At 44.7% G+C, this 15906-nt stretch overlaps 8 protein-coding genes across 8 annotated transcripts; 3 read left to right on the top strand and 5 right to left on the bottom strand.

Moving 5' to 3' along the window:
- Positions 1-836: 836 nt before the first annotated feature.
- On the bottom strand, positions 837-2270 carry VTP01DRAFT_1040 (uncharacterized protein; the record flags this gene model as incomplete). The annotated part of the gene is made up of 6 exons (XM_069378758.1): positions 837-941; positions 1004-1117; positions 1176-1234; positions 1307-1443; positions 1530-1718; positions 1816-2270. 6 exons carry the CDS (start codon positions 2268-2270, stop codon positions 837-839), a joined length of 1059 nt encoding a protein of 352 aa, XP_069238448.1.
- A 353-nt stretch (positions 2271-2623) lies between these two features.
- Positions 2624-3151, bottom strand: VTP01DRAFT_1039 (uncharacterized protein; the record flags this gene model as incomplete). Its single annotated transcript, XM_069378746.1, has 1 exon — positions 2624-3151. One exon carries the CDS (start codon positions 3149-3151, stop codon positions 2624-2626), a length of 528 nt encoding a protein of 175 aa, XP_069238447.1.
- Positions 3152-4488: 1337 nt separating this feature from the next.
- Positions 4489-5936, top strand: VTP01DRAFT_1038 (uncharacterized protein; the record flags this gene model as incomplete). Its single annotated transcript, XM_069378735.1, has 8 exons — positions 4489-4517; positions 4580-4585; positions 4644-4834; positions 4896-4978; positions 5046-5166; positions 5232-5593; positions 5658-5709; positions 5767-5936. The coding sequence occupies 8 exons, from the start codon at positions 4489-4491 to the stop codon at positions 5934-5936; spliced, it is 1014 nt and encodes a 337-aa protein (XP_069238446.1).
- A 1357-nt stretch (positions 5937-7293) lies between these two features.
- Positions 7294-8349, top strand: VTP01DRAFT_1037 (uncharacterized protein; the record flags this gene model as incomplete). The annotated part of the gene is made up of 5 exons (XM_069378724.1): positions 7294-7384; positions 7457-7505; positions 7571-7616; positions 7704-7816; positions 7932-8349. 5 exons carry the CDS (start codon positions 7294-7296, stop codon positions 8347-8349), a joined length of 717 nt encoding a protein of 238 aa, XP_069238445.1.
- A 2105-nt stretch (positions 8350-10454) lies between these two features.
- VTP01DRAFT_1036 (uncharacterized protein) lies at positions 10455-11612 on the top strand (the record flags this gene model as incomplete). Its single annotated transcript, XM_069378713.1, has 3 exons — positions 10455-11060; positions 11132-11437; positions 11502-11612. The coding sequence occupies 3 exons, from the start codon at positions 10455-10457 to the stop codon at positions 11610-11612; spliced, it is 1023 nt and encodes a 340-aa protein (XP_069238444.1).
- A 79-nt stretch (positions 11613-11691) lies between these two features.
- VTP01DRAFT_1035 (uncharacterized protein) lies at positions 11692-12765 on the bottom strand (the record flags this gene model as incomplete). The annotated part of the gene is made up of 6 exons (XM_069378702.1): positions 11692-11761; positions 11830-12004; positions 12129-12224; positions 12296-12463; positions 12540-12689; positions 12756-12765. The coding sequence occupies 6 exons, from the start codon at positions 12763-12765 to the stop codon at positions 11692-11694; spliced, it is 669 nt and encodes a 222-aa protein (XP_069238443.1).
- A 250-nt stretch (positions 12766-13015) lies between these two features.
- Positions 13016-13826, bottom strand: VTP01DRAFT_1034 (uncharacterized protein; the record flags this gene model as incomplete). The annotated part of the gene is made up of 4 exons (XM_069378691.1): positions 13016-13047; positions 13108-13470; positions 13538-13746; positions 13807-13826. 4 exons carry the CDS (start codon positions 13824-13826, stop codon positions 13016-13018), a joined length of 624 nt encoding a protein of 207 aa, XP_069238442.1.
- A 330-nt stretch (positions 13827-14156) lies between these two features.
- On the bottom strand, positions 14157-14909 carry VTP01DRAFT_1033 (uncharacterized protein; the record flags this gene model as incomplete). The annotated part of the gene is made up of 1 exon (XM_069378680.1): positions 14157-14909. The coding sequence occupies one exon, from the start codon at positions 14907-14909 to the stop codon at positions 14157-14159; it is 753 nt and encodes a 250-aa protein (XP_069238441.1).
- Positions 14910-15906: the final 997 nt, after the last annotated feature.

Below are 15906 nucleotides of genomic sequence, written 5' to 3'. Positions count from 1 at the left end.
GATATTGCAAGATCTTATTCTCACATTTTTCAAATGGTCTACGGGATGGAGCTTATGACAATCTTCGTTGATCTTCGACATTTGACTGTCTCATTGTCTGAAAACTGGGAGCGTTTACTATGCTAATAACTAGAGACCAAAATTGGTCAATTGGATTGAGATCCGAAGGATATGGTAGTAGGAAGTAGATAAAACCATAAGTTCATAAAACGACATACAGGATTTTTACTCGATGTTTGCATCCGCGTTTGCGTATTGTAACGAGTGGAACTAAGTTTTGATCATCTGTCGTTTACACTCTATTCTTCCAACGAAGTTTGAGGATAACAAGTATCCGAAATATGCAGCCGATCTTCACGCCCTTGATGCCACAAAATATAGACTTGGAAAGATCCAGGTCACCGGTTAAGGTAAATGTCGTATATCTAAGCCTATGCGTACTGCTTGCTATCAGGCAGCATACTAGTACTTCGTCCTCTTAACAAACGCCCTGTGTCGACGGCTGTTGCAATGCCGCAACGGTTGCACATATTCATCTCGGCTAAATGATGAACAACTAATTTATATCTTTTGTAGTTGCTTTCTAAACTGAGAGATTTGCTGTCATTTGGAATAAACCACTAGACAAAAAAATGATTGATTCATCAACATCTATATTCTTTACTGCACACATTCATTTGCGGTTGCTCACAAACAGTCCGGTTTAACTCGTGCACTGGATATGTTTATTGAGAATATTCGTGAAGCTACCTATGTATGTGATATATATTATGAAAAGAAAACGGGGCAAAATAATTGGTTGAGATGGTGTACGAAAAAAAAGAGATGAACGGGTATCAAGCGTAATTGTGCAGTATTGCAGTGGCAGAGGTATTTGCAGAGTGATTGAAGAACGCTTGTTCCTTTTCGGAATCGTGATTATCAGTTCTGGATTCTGCGCGCTAGTAACACCCCGACAAACATGGATTAGTTGGTATATTCGCCGCAATCACCTATGGCTTACCATCTTTAAATACTGAGGACTGGCACTTCTCCCAGGACATAATTTTTCCATCCGCCTTCGTGCAGACACTTTCAGTATGTAACTTATTTGTGCATGTATCTGGGGATAAATATCCTGCGGATCGGTGTCAGCGAGGCATATCACCCCAAAGCTTGGATTGACGATCCATTACCTCGACACCCAGCAGATCACGCAGCGACCTTAATGCGACGGGGGGCTTCATTTTTTTACCTGCAGGAGTGGCACATGAAATGAACCTTGAATCCCGATGCATCCGATGACCTCCGCAAAAGTTATACATACCTTGGGGCAGATTTGACGCTAGACCAACGGGTGGTTTACGCCGGCTGTAAGGTGGCACTCTATCCTTGTGTGCACTCTCGCGCTGAAATACGGCATCTGCCTTGTCTTGTAGATTTAATGCCATGGATCTAAATGCGCTGTTGAGACGAGTTAGGGCTGTATTTGCAAAGATAATGTTGCGAATGCTGAGCCTCAGATATCACTGCGCTTGCCATGGACTCACCTGACGAGGAACGGCCAGCATGATATCAAAAACACCCGATCCGTCATAAGCATCATGATGGAGTAACAGCGAGACTCGCCTCTAGCTTGCGCATCTCGCAGTTTAAAGATGTAGCTCATTACGTATCCATTTTCATCGTCACCAAAGAGTACCGGTCCATCCCGACCAGGACATGTTTCTCCTGTCAAGCTACGAAATCAACATAAAAACCTCATCCGTATACGCGCATCTTCTTGCTGCTTTTGTTCTTTTATCCCCCTTCTGGATCGACTCTTCGTTCTTTTACCTGCGCTCGCAAGCAAACTTGACTGCTCGGTGTAGATGAGGTTGCCCAGGCTTCACACGGCCAACGTATCTGACCGTCGGATTTTCTTCATCGTAAGTAACCAGCATGGAAGCTTCCGTTGCAACCCCATTTTTATCAATGATTGTCGGCAATTGGGCTGTACACGCTGCACACGCTGGCATCGGCGGTGTTTGGGCCAGAGGTGGTGGTTGTTTTCGGAAGGATACGCAAGGGGAAACGACAGTGCCGGGAGGTGTTGGCGGTTCAGTGGTGGCGGTTGAAGTGGTTGAAGAGAGCGAGTCCGGTGGCAACTGAGCGTCATTCTTTCTGACTGGAATGTCGATATTCTCCTTGCAGCAATCCACACTTTCCAAAGTATGTATGGTTTGTGTGCAGAAATTTATGGACGGGCCGTGGAGCTCGCAAAAGTGTGCAAGTGCAATGACAGCATTCATTGCGGGTTTGGTTAGGAAAGCGGCACTCGGCACGCAACGGCCGTTGGACGCCCTTTATTGCGACAAGAGAAAGGGAGCCCTCTCAGCTCCAGAACCATGATCACGCGGGCATTCCTTTCCAGGATGTCAGCGGAGAAATCAATTCGTTTCGTCGTAACGAACACAGGGAAAGGAAAATCTGCTGTGACGCATGTAGGATTGACATTGAACGTTTATAAGATATATGTGACGTGGTAGTGAAGGATGTGAGTGATGCTATGCAGATAATGATGATGTTTAATTATAATGATAATTAAAGGAATGGACAATGGAATATATGTAAAATGCGTTGTTTGTCTATCATTCTTCGCCGTTTACCGTTGCAGTTTTCTGTCTTTGCTGTTTTCAATAGAGATATTCAGATCTTCCATCTTGAACAGCAGTTCCTCGCTGGTCTCGCTGCGAAAATTTCGATACAGGTTTGAAATATGCGTCACATCGATGCATTGAGGATCCTTCAGTGCAGGACGACGCATCATCGCGGTGGGCCAGGGAGCTGGTGGCTCGGGTAAGCTACCTACAGCAAAGCTCTTCTCATCTTGCTGCCGTTGCTGTTGCTGCTGCGACGTGGATTTGGACCGATCAAGGATGGGAGGACAGGTGACGGGAAATAAATATAACGCTTCATTGTTAACAGGGGAATTTGATGGAGGGATGACTATAGGATGCGACGAGGTTGAATATGATGATAATGATGGTAAGGATGATGATATAGGGTTAGTAGTAGTCTTGTCGAGAGGGTGAACGAGAATATCTTGGTCCATAAGATTTTCTTCATGAAAATAGTTATATCGGAGCTGCTGTTGGTTGCTCTCCGGTAAGACGTCGAAGAAACTGTCCATCTTGATCAAAAGAAAAAGAGCGGATTGTGATAAAAATGAAAGGAAGAGGAGGAGCGTATGAGTGCAGGTTGATATTTATATACTTCAACATTACGAAGGTGAAGCTGCGGCTTCCATGCCAAGGAAGAGGCATGTGGACTGTTCCATTAAAGGTGGACTGTTCCATTAAAGGCAATTTTTTGCCACGTTGTGAGTGATCTGTGCTGGGGCTATACCGGAAAAGACATTATGACAATTGTTCCGGATACACACTCAGGTAACAATGGCTCAATCAAAATAAAATGTAGACAGAATGCAAAGTTGAGAAATACGCTTCCCCGCCACATTTCTAATCGAATTAGTAATAGGATATTTACATGGGCACCGCCATTACGAAAGTGCAAATGACCCGTGACAAGTCTAGTGTTAACCGTATGGACATGCAGTAGCACGAGATCGGTCCAGGTCAGATCTAGGTTATCGGTACCAAATATGTATGTCAACATACTGAAGTAACTAAGAAAACAAATATTCTTGACATCCCGATAATGACTTTGCGATTTCGAGCCAAATAGTTCAGAAAAAGAAACATGGTTTCACACATACTGTTCTCAAATGTTCTGCTATTTTCCACTCCTGGCTGTCTCAGATGTCATTACTGATTAAACTATGCTTCTATGGTTCCCAAAATGCTGCCTGTTGGTTGTTAATTCGGTCTGCATTTGCTTCGAGAGATCAACTGATATGACAGTATTGTCTGTCGCATTATTGTTATCGACAATTCAGCTTTGATAGGAGGCACACTAAAACATTCTGTATGAAATGCTTGTGGTTCTATTTCGCTACAAAAATAAATATTAGTGTCACTTTTTCTTTTCTTTTTTTTTTTTTTTTTAGTAGAACACAGACTTGCAAAGACAGGAAGTTCTCGAGCTTGTACAATTGATCAAGACACATCACCCTTTTATAAGCGTGATGTGTTTAGACACCAGAGGCTATGTCATGTACTGAGCAGTCAAACGTTTGAATTTTTCACTCTGTACAACGTTCCAGCAAGTGTCTCATCCGTATCCATATCATCTGTAAAAAAGAAATAGAGCAGGGTATGGATCTTGGTATCGCGTCCTATATATGAGGCGAGGTCGAATTTGATCTAAAGCGCATATTCTCTAGCGATTTTCTAGAATGCAAACACTTTACCCGTATATATGGGTTCACTGTTTTACTCTAGACAAATTCGGGCGATTCCTTGCAACGCATATGAGCTTCACGCCAAATCTTCCAGACGTTTCCACAAGTTTCCCAGCATAAAAAGGCCGCGAGTTGTCACCAAAATAGCTGGGTATTCATTGATACGAATGTCAAACTGGAAGAACGTAAACAACTGGTAAGCCCATAACCATTCATACAAGCAAAACTCGTCTTTTCTAAGCGAATACCTGTACGTAGGCACTGGTACAGCTCTAATTGCTACTGCTGTCCAAAGCATCGCGTCTCACCTTGGTGCATTTAGGGTAAACAAGAACTGTCTCAAGTGGGCAGAGTCATATTTTCGGGAGCAATTGGTTGGAGTTGAAGCCGAGTCCGGAGGCAACAAGGCCAAGATCACTCGATTGGATGAATGTACAGGCGATGTGGACTTGAACCAACGCAAGGGCAAGATCATCACTATTTACGACGTGCAGCTCAAGCTCAGCTGGGAAGGTAGATCACCGTAGCAAAAAGTTGAATCAAGTTTCCCAGGAATATTAAGAATTTTATCTAGGTACTGCTGCTGATGGTACTGAAGCATCCGGCAAACTTACGATACCTGAAGTTGCTCACGACACCGATATCGATGATTACGTGGTGAGTAAACATGAATGGAAGGAGCCGGTTGAGAGGTTGCTCTGGAAGTAAAACTCAAATATATTAGTTTGAGTTCACGATGAACAACGAGACTGAGGCCAAACGACCGGTGCGAGATGTGGTCAAGAAGGAACTGGTGCCGTTGTTACGTAAAAAGTTTGCCAACTTTTCTGCAGATCTGATTAAAGGTAAGGATCTCGATATGAATGTAAAGGAGAACACGGGGCTGATATGTCGATCTGTTCAACCTTAGAACATGGCGCTGACGTGTATATCGATCAAGGCAAGTCGGGTCAATCCGCTCCTGTCGCCGAGAAGATAGTAAAAGAGAGAACCGCCATCCACTCCTCTGCTGCAGCACCCGCTACCTCCTCTGTCTCCTCCACCTCCTCCACTGCACCTGCTTCAGCAAAGACATCTTCTTCTAGCAAGGTCAACACCACAACATTGAGCGAGGTCGTAGAATTCCAAACCTCTGCGCATGAACTGTATGAAACTCTGCTTGACGCTCAAAGAGTTTCGATCTGGACGCGAGGCCCTGCCAAGATCTCCAAGGAGGCTGGAAGCCAGTTTGAGTTATTCAACGGTAATGTGAGGGGCGAACTCCTTGAGACGGTGGGTGGTGGATGACGATGCAGTAGCATGATACGTTTCCCTTAACTTGAGAGAGCTGAATTAGGTGCCTGACAAAAAGATTGCTCAGTCTTGGCGGCTGCAGTCATGGCCTGAAGGTGCGTAATCGATACACACATGTACATATTGCAAGCAAACTAAGAAAAAGCTGTTAGGCCATTATTCAACGGTGTCAATGACATTTGAACAAAAGAGCGACTGCGTGGAGCTGCATATCAAGCAGACTGGCGTGCCCATTGGCGAGGAGGAGCTGACGCAGCGTAACTGGACTGGCTACTACTGGCGATCCATCAAGCAGGCTTTCGGATTCGGAGCCGTCTTCTAATCCCTGTGCTTGAATTAAAAAAATAAGAAGAGTATAGTTTCTTAATGCATCAAACAAGTTTCCATTTTACTCATGCGTGCGAGATCTTTCTCCCTTCATTTCCATTTTGGTCCACGTCGTACTGGGGGAGGCCAGCAAGGAAGAGCCAAAAAAGAGATCCTATTTTTTGTTGATCGTCCGATTCCGGAGATTTGGAATAGCGCTGTATGTGCAAATAAACAACAGCTAAATCACCGAAAGATACACAGGGCCGATCTGATGACTATCTGTCAATTAATTGTGCTTGTACGCTGTTAAAACACATGCAGAGGCGGGAAGGAGATGATGCAAAAGCGGAGTGGGGAGAAGGCTATGTACAAAGGACCTACCACATTACTCAAAGTAGAAGCCAGGAGAGCGGTAACGGCAGCATTTAGGATCGTGGAATACGATATGCATTTCATATTTCATGTCAGAATGTGCTTGCGTCAAGGAACACTTTACGATTATTATGATGCGCAGAAAGGCTTGGTTTGTGCACAATCCCTTTTTGCTCCAAACAAACCTCGTTACCATTTGGAGAACTTTCTCCCATATACCTCTCTTCCCCCCACAACAAGTAAGATTGTTTGTGCGCGTTTGCATGCATCCAAAGGAAGAGTAATTGCCAAGGGAGAATAGGAGCTACCTGGACAAACTAGAATGCTTCTGGGAAACAGCATTCTGTCCAAGTTACAGCGTGGATTGTTCGTGTTGGAGCGTATAAGAGAGTTTGCACATTAGCAACACGTGCTGCATATAATGGATACACAAAGTTGTCAAGAGCATTTTGCGAATTCCTCTCGCCTCGAAGATCGGACGGACTACGGGAATTGCCTGATGAAGGAAATAGGCTTTTCTGTCCGCGGAGTCCTCGTATGATAAAGGAAATGGTGAGTTGATCCCCTGTCCTGCATGTCAAACATACAGGCACATGGGTTCTTCCACGCTCGGATGCAGATCATTTGAAAATAGAGAGCGTCCGATTGTCCCCCTATTGCGCATTTCTACTTCTATACATCTGTTCTTCATTCGCCTTTCTTTCCCTCTTCTCCTTTCAACGTACGTTCTCTCTCCTCCTCCCCCTTTCTCTCGACGATCGAAAAGAGTTATCTGTTATAAATAATCAACACCACACCCATTTCTTTTTCTATTTTTTCCTTCTTCTCTTGTATGCGCGTTTTCCTCGCATCTCCTGAATATCTGTACTTTTTTTCTTGTCCTGTACCTCTTTTTTATTGAAACGCAAACACACAAAAACCAACCAAGTAGGACGATGTGGCTGCGGCGCCTGTCACGCATTGTAATTGAGCTAAACAATTGAATGTAGAATACTACTATGGATATCCTTGAACTTATCAACATCGAAGGACAGCAGAACCAGTCCAAGAAGCACAAGTGCACCGCGCCTAACTGCAACAAAGCATTTGGTAAGAAGTTAGGAACAATGGAGGGATCTTTGCGACCTTGGGCGATTGACTAAACGGTGACACCGGTGATAGGACGTCGCTCCGATCTCGTTAGACACGTCCGCATCCACACGAACGAAAGGTATGTTGGTGTAACGTTTACATGCATTCAGGATCGTGGAGGTTCATATTTTTTTCCTTTTACAGACCATATGTGTGTGACGAGGATGGATGTGGAAAGAGCTTTATACAGGTGCGTTCCTTTCTTGGGGTAGTTTCGGGGGGTGGGGAAGCAAGAGAGACGACAGACGGGTTTATTGACGCACAACACAAATTTCAGAGGTCTGCACTCAAAGTTCATATGAGAACCCATTCCGGCGAGCGACCGCACGTTTGCGAGTACGCGGAGTGCGGCAAAAGCTTTAGTGATAGCAGTTCGCTTGCTCGACACAGGTAAATACAATGAAGACTTTAGAGGACCACATGTCCGCCTCCTCTCCCTTTGCCCTCCACCCCCGGAAGCCCGCCTTTTTAATTCAGGGTCCTCATATAATTTATCTCGATGTAGGCGCATCCACACTGGCAGGAGACCATACAAATGTCGTCATGAAGGATGCAACAAGAGTTTCGCGCACAAGACGGTGTTGACCAAACATATGAAAAGCGCGCATGGATCAACGACCAGCAAGCGGTCCCAAATCCAATGGCGTCCTTTCGAGGCTCCCCGGTCCACGATCGAGTTGCCACCATCACCGGTACCTTCATTGACGTCCCCTTGTGCCCAACGTGACATGACACCTGTATCTTCGAGCTTACCTTCGCCAATCCCATCGCCTTACACCCTTTCCAATGAATCGTTCTTTGGATACTATGAGCGCCCATCGTTTTCACCAACTTGCCAAATCCCTCCACCAACAACAGCATCATCTTCAACTGGACCTATCGATTATCCTCGTCGTCCTTCCTTCTTTGACATCGTCTTCTAAGTGATCTGCGACCCTCCAGTCATTTCCTTCTTACTTCCTTTTACTATCCTTTTCTCTCTCTTTATATCTTTCTCTCTTTCTCTTTTCTTTTGTCTCATCTGCCTCTTTTTTTTTTCTTCTCTATTCTTTTATTTATTCAAGCATCTCCCCCACATATTTCCTATGACGTTTGCAGAAATTACCTCTATGTCTAATGCTCTTTCTCATTATGTTTATGCTTAACGATCTCATATCTCCTCCCTGTTGTCTATGTACATAGGTAAAAACAATGAACAGTTTTCTCCATTTTATTCTTCTTCCTTGCCTCCCCAATTGACGCTGCGTTGAAATTGTCATCACACATTTACATACCCCACCTTTTTTTTACAACTTTTGAATGCATGCACATTCGAGTCTGCTTATCACATTATTTTTTTTTTCTTTGCAAAAAAAATAAAAAACGCCCTCTATAAAAGGAAAAATGCACGGACATGTACAAAACGCGCGTGTGGATCAATTTGGAATGCCTTGCAGAAAGGGACCCGTTTCGCTCGCTATGACAGAAATGGTTAGCGTATAATCACAGCAATGCAATGCTGTTGACTGCGCCTCAACAATACATTACATAAATTGAATTGTTCCGGAAATCAGTAATAGTTAGGCATATGTCATCTGTCAGCCAACACGCAGCTTACAGCCTAGCTTTGTTTTCTCGATCGCAGCAGCTCTATTTCGTATAGCTCATGCATACCCCGCAGGAAGCCAGCAGCAGGGGTAATGGATACCTACAAGCAGGATCTGGAACCGTCCATTTTCTTATCATTAACCCCATTGAATATGTAGATTTCTGTAAGTTCTTCTTGGCCCATATATGCTCTGCAGGGCGGCGGTTACTATTTTGCGTTTTACAGATTTGGAATATTATTGACGTAAAGTTTCAACCCTCTACGTATTTTGGAACCGCGGATAATGGACATGAACTTGGCGCGTAAGGTTTATCATCAGCTTGAAAACGAGTGAGCTATCAATGCAGCATATTCTTGTTCGTACCGTTATAACTAATGAATACATACATGGTTCGCAGAAAGATAGTTTGAATAGAATAAGGACAACGTATTGCGGAAAGGATTGAAAAGATTGATAATGACTCAGATTGGAAATACACTACAGAGTAGTTACTAGACTAAAAGCATTCTCCTTTTGTTAAGGTTATGAAGAATAGAAAGTAGTAAATGCAGCAAGCAATATTTAGGAGTAACAAGTTATCATCAGGAGGTCATTGTTTCTTTCTGAAACGTGCTGCTACCCTCCTGCTTTGCAATGTAAGAATAATCGAGGGAGAATTACATAAACCAGCGCCGGGGTTTTCCCTTCCTTTTCAGCTTTCTTTTTCAGTGCGTTCCCCTCACCTCCTTCTCCTTGAATGTCTTCTCACTCGAACAATGTCTTTTGTAATTTGTCACCTGTAGACTGAGTAGCAGCCGCAGAAGTAGACTGAGGTCAATAGCTGGAACTAAACAATAAGAGGTTACGAATGGCGTGGAGAAAGGCTGACTCGCTTGGTTAACTTCTCATGAAAAGTCCCATAGCAATTCCTGTAAGGATATTCATACGAGGATTGCGAGCAGGCAAATTGGGCGAAGCTGTAAGGATATAGAATAAAGCAACATCGTCGATCATTATCCAGATACGGATCCATGAATCTTTGCTGGCCCTGGTTTGCATATATTTGGAAGTTACATGCGAGTCAGAGGCGACCCCTTCTTCCTCCTCCAATAAACCCGTTCTTGCAAAGATTAAGAGTTTGTCAGTGCATCCAATTTTATCTACATGAATTATCCAATTTTCTGATCTGTCGTTTCTAGCTGAAGAAATTTAGCCTCCTTTTTTCGCACCTGGCGATAAACATGTCTTTTCCATCTCTAGCTAACTTTAACTCGGTCCGGCTCTGTCTTCGTCTTTCGTAAAAGCGATTTAGATTTGACTAACGATATATATACAAGCCGACATTCATTTTCGCTGAAACGTAAAGTCAACTGTCATACCACTCGATCTCAGGAATAATATCAGCGCCTGTAAGAAGATATCCGTCATACACTGCACGCACACATTGACAGTGATTGTTTATGTATCACTTGGCAGCAAATTTGAGGACAGAGGAGGACCGTGAGCGATATGGCCGGGTGATTGCGTTGGCTGAAAGGTTGCAAGAACGTATCCAAAAGTTACAAAATGTCAAAGTAATCGCTGGCGACCGCCGGGTTAAAAAGTTACCTCCACTCATCAACACTCTACAACCTACTGAAACCGGCACCGGCCAACTGCTGCATGTAACAGCTGCTGCACTGCATGACACAGCATCCGTTGTACACAATGGTAATAGCAACAATCAAAGCCGATTTGTAACAAGTACGAGCAATCGATCAAAGACGGCAATCCGGACTCCACCGCCTCATCCACCCCCTTCCTGCCCACCTCCCCCAACTCCACCCTCTTCCTCCCTAAACACGCCCATACGTCACGACTCGGGCATCGTGTTCCCCGAGACAACAGCGACAAAAACTACTACAACCAGTATTCGGCAAGATAAAAGCTTACCTCCAGATCCTTTACCGCGACCCAAAGTAAGCCCTCCCGTGTCGCCGCCGACCTCGCCGCAGAAGTCACGCAAAGAAGTTCGCTTTTTTTTGCCAGAGGAAGAGCAAGGTCCTAGCGTGAGACGTATTGTAAAGGTATGGGCGCAAACTGCGAAAATGGTCTAAAGTCTACACGGCATTTATCATGGCTTCTTTTTTCTGTGAAGCGACTGAATGGTTGGAGCGGGTTCCTGACCCGGACATACCTAATAGGAAAAGAAATCATCATGTCACGCACTCTAGTCACTCCTTATCGACTTTTCAATGCCACCGAGATCAAAACCAGACAACCTAAACTCGTATTAAAATTATCGCTCGCACAAAGTAATGACGATATTAATGACGATTATAATCTGACGTTTACGCGGTCTTCCGTGCGCAAAACTGCACAGGCCGTTGCACGCTTCGCTACTGCATCTGACAATACTGTGAAGAGAGCGCTCAGTAAATGGATTCAGCTACAGACGGGCTTGGTAAGCTGTCCATCATCAAATGTAACGTACGACGAGCCAATATTGCTGACACGCAGATATCCAGCCCCCGCTTTTACATGCATCGCATATTCTACGCGACGGCATCAAAGTGTACGTCGTGTACGATCCATCATATTTTACACCTTATACAAAAAGTTTATCCGTTTCTTTATAAGACTTTGTGTACATATATAATGCTCTTCCTCCCCATCTTCCTGCCCTCCTTCGTCATTGCTCTATGCTTTCTCTCTTTTCTATTCGGCCATATAAACGCTTTGAACAGACTTTACATCACCGGCATGCCAGTCGAGTCGTTTGACGTGTCTAGAGACATAGGATTTGTTTCTCGATGAGTAATTCTTCTGTTGCATAGTGTTACTCGTATCCCTTACCCGTCCGTGAGATCGTAAGCCCAGGCATGGACCGACAGCTTCTGTCCACGCTTCCAAGCATTCTGGACAATGGTAGAGTGGACGAGGTTCTGGGCAGAGTTAATTACATTGAGCTCAATTAAGCGTCTCAAGCGTTTAGTCTCGTCGCTGATTTGCTCAAGTTCCGCGCTGTTCACTGATAGGTAGATAGATAGATAGATAGATGATAGATTAATAGTTAGCATCTTCCCTTTTTTTCTTTTGATGATCACTCTATCCGACTATCTCCGCAATTAAATGACAAAAAATGGGGCACTTACAGCGATAGACATCCTTGATGCTACGCAGCCAATTGTCAATAAGGCCAAACTGGCCGTGGCCAATGGCAGCAGCGGCACCACCGCAGTTGTAGTGACCTACATTGTTGTTGCGACTATAAGTATTCAAAGTATATACAATGGGGCAGCGTATTCCAAAAAATGCATACCGCATACAATAATGTGCTGCACCTTGAGAACTTCGACAGCGTACTGCACGACAGACAAGCAATTGATGTCGGTGTGGTTAACTACGTTTGCGATATTTCTATGGACGAAAATCTCGCCGGGACCGAGTTGGACAATCTGCTCGGCAGGCACACGAGAGTCAGAGCAGCCTGACAATATTTCGCGACAAGGAAAAATCGTATGTTAGCCCAGAGCGTGAGAAGCATGCCGTCCCTTTCTTAATACCAATCCAAAGGATCTTGGGCTCCTGCTTGAGCGCAATGTTGTCAAAAAACTCGGGTTGGACTTTCTTTACATTCTCGGCCCATTCCCGGTTGTTCTCAATGAGCTTGTCGAGGTTTTCGTCGGCGGGGTCGAACTTTGCGGTAACTGGAACTATACTCATATGTGAGACGACGTAAAACAATGAATTTTTTTCTCACGCGTCTCATGCCTACTTACCTGAAGTCATTGAGAGAAGATCAACCCACCTTCTTGGCTTGCCACTACTGCTTTTATATCTCATGGCCGCGGAGTTTGCGGCCTGGTGCCTGATCATCACTGGCAAAACAATGCGGCGCAATGACGCTCGTAGCAGCATATCAGGAATCCTGTTTATTGGGTCAAAAGCTGGGGAAGGGAGAGGAGTGGAAACGTAAAAAAGAAAATAAAAAAGGTACTTCTAATAAAGTTATCTTAGACTTTTTTGGTTGCTCTTTCTATCACCAGGGCCTCATTGCGCCGCTCGGGTGTCCTAAAACCATGTTTCAGCTTTCCACACCGCCTTCTTTCTTATACAAGCTGTCTCGGTTACCTGGCAGCATCACTGCACTGTGCGCTGCTGTCGTCAGTTTACCAAAATCTTGCTGTGCTGAGATATCCAATGCTGTAGACGATTGCAGCATGCTACTAAATGACTCGTAGTCATTGGCTTGAGGAGTTTGAGGCGGAATAACGCTGACCGGGCCCATGCTTCGCTGGTGTTGCTGCTGCTGCTTCTGTGCAAGGCTTACAGGACAATCTTTGTGGGCATACAGCAAAGATCTCAGATGCATAACTTCATCTCTAAGCGCACAGATATGCATCTGCAGTTGCTCGTTATCTGCCGTCAGGAAATCTGCCTTTGCTTGGAGATCGTTGAGCCATTGCTTTTTGCGTTGTCTGCATTTTAGAGCAGCTACAGACATGGTAAATACTTTGCAGCTAATTTTTATCATGTACTTTTTTTTTTCCTATTTCGCTACCTTGGCGATTCCGTTCGAGAAAGTTTTTACGCTTTTCGTCGTCGTCCATATATTTTCTGGATCGGCATCTTCGTTTGTTGTTGTTGTTGTTGTTGTTGTTACTGCTAGCACCGGAACCATTTGTATTTGCGCAGTTGTTGACGCTATTACTATTGTTCTCAGTGCTGCCAGCTGACGACGACGATGATAGTCCGTCCGGAATCTGGGTACTATTAGGTGTCCAAAGCATCATTAGATAAAGATAAGAAGCACAACAACATCATTCAGACATTTTAAAACGGTGGACCATCGTTTCGGATATGCGTCGGCTCGAGCAAGCACAAGCCCTGCTTTAGCCGAACTATCAAAAACGCACTGGACCCAAAGCGTGCCGAAAATAGCAATAGGTAGGGTGGAAAACCTAAAGTTTCCTGTAAGGTTACAAAGACGCATAACGCCATATTTTTGCTTTTTAATATCATCGTGGCACCATCAAAAAGATATGTACTAGATATACAAATGGGAAGTAGAAAAGGGAGGAAAACAATAAGTTACACTGCTACAACATTGCGATGGAAACTGTTTATGCAAAGAAGAAGAAGAAAGAAATGGGGAAATAGGATAGAAGAGGGAGAGAGGACTATGTACACTGCTGGCCGTTGCTTCTTTTTCTCCTTGTGCCTGCCAGCTCTTTCCATACAAAACACGAATTGCCTGCAATGTGCATCTTTGGTTTCCGCCCTCGTTTTCGCTGTGGTACAGGCAAGACCGTGTCCATGTCTGAACTCGAAAAGGCAGCTACGGAGCCATCCAGCACTGATTTTTGCTGGTTCGCATTGGACGCTGCTTGCTCAGCCGACTGCTTGACATCCCAAACCGTAGGTGTCAGGAATGTGAATTTGCCCTGCTCCGCTTCACGCATAATCGGGGGCCGGCCTCGACGACGTTTCAGCAGAGGGTTACCGTCCGACGACGTTTTGATTTCGGTGGGTGGCGGGTGATCGGAAATGACAGAGGGAGAAGGCGGTGCAGCAGCAGCTGCTGGACGAGAACATGGCTGCTGCTGCTGGTGTTGTTGATGTTTCGGAGAGAATACGGAGGAGGATGCACACCAGGGAGCGCTGGTGCTGGCAAAGCTCGACCTTTTGTTGGGCAGTGGGGGATCATTGCCGTGAATTGGCGGTAACCATGCAACTTCATCCACATCGTCGTCAAATGCGGAACAAGGAGTGTGTGGTCGAGGAGAAACAGAGGATGATCTCGATACTGGCGATATCGGTGCTGACAGCAGCAGCGAGGGCGGCGACGGTGTTGGTGGACGTTCCAAAAGGATAGAAGGTGGTGAGCACGGTTGATTCAGCAGAACTGATATTGATGGTAACTTGGTTTCCATGAAAGTATAAGAATTTACGAAAGCAAAAAAGGTTCGTCAAGATAAAGAAGCAGCTAAGGAATGGACACTGAACGCTTTATACCAAATATGACGAAAATTGCGTTTTCCAGGAAAGCAAACAGAAGCTCAGGAAGACTTGGGCATCCAATGAAAATGGGCGCCAACATTTTCCGTACTTTCTTACTTCCTTATTTACAACTCCAAAAAAGCCAAATATGTGAGCGGCAGGCTGTGCACGTGGGGTGGTGCTGCCATACCTAAAAGTAGCATCATCCCCTATATTTCAGACAAAGAGGCTGCCTTGTTTTTTATTCCACAGAGAACATCTGGAAACCGCTGACAAAGGGGTGGTCCAAGTGAAACATTGCATTTTACGCTCCAGAAAGGAAATTTCCGTTTCACTGAGTGCCGTTTCCGGGGAAACCATCAGTGCGACACCTGCTGACTTTGCCACTTTCCCCCAAAGACAACGCTTCTTCGATGGCTTTTCCTTACCCAATTATTTGTAATTACTTGGCAAACATGCCCGGATGAATCGAATCACACGCTGTCCCTTCCCAGGAATACATACATATTAATATCTATCTCTCTTTTTTTCCTTTCAACTAGAACATTAATCGAAGCTGATGATGTCTGTAGTTGCCGGCTAATAATTTATACAACCCTTCTTCCTATGCGTGCGGAAAAGGTAAATATTGATGCACCGCTGCTACCGTGCGTTAGATCCTTTAAGCCTTTTTTCTGTCTTGTGTACTGTATTTCCGAAAAATACAGTCGCGTTTTGCAGATGCATTCGGCGGACTTGCTAAGCTAAGCATGACGCTAATAAACGACATTAGTTGACGCATTTCACAAACCTGTCTAGAAATGTGACAAAGCCATGCCGAGCTCCTCCCGCCAAGTGCATGCAAGCCGCAGTGCATAGTTCAGATGGTGAGCATTAAGAACATATTTTAGGAAAAGAATGACACTTACTGAATAACTGTTACTCGTTTTC

The sequence above is a fragment of the Rhizomucor pusillus genome, assembly GCF_041956525.1.
Source record: "Rhizomucor pusillus strain CBS 183.67 unplaced genomic scaffold VTP01scaffold_10, whole genome shotgun sequence".
NCBI classification, from domain to species: domain Eukaryota; kingdom Fungi; phylum Mucoromycota; class Mucoromycetes; order Mucorales; family Lichtheimiaceae; genus Rhizomucor; species Rhizomucor pusillus.
The sequence above is the reverse complement of the archived record's forward strand: the minus strand, read 5'-3'. Positions and strand labels throughout refer to the sequence as shown.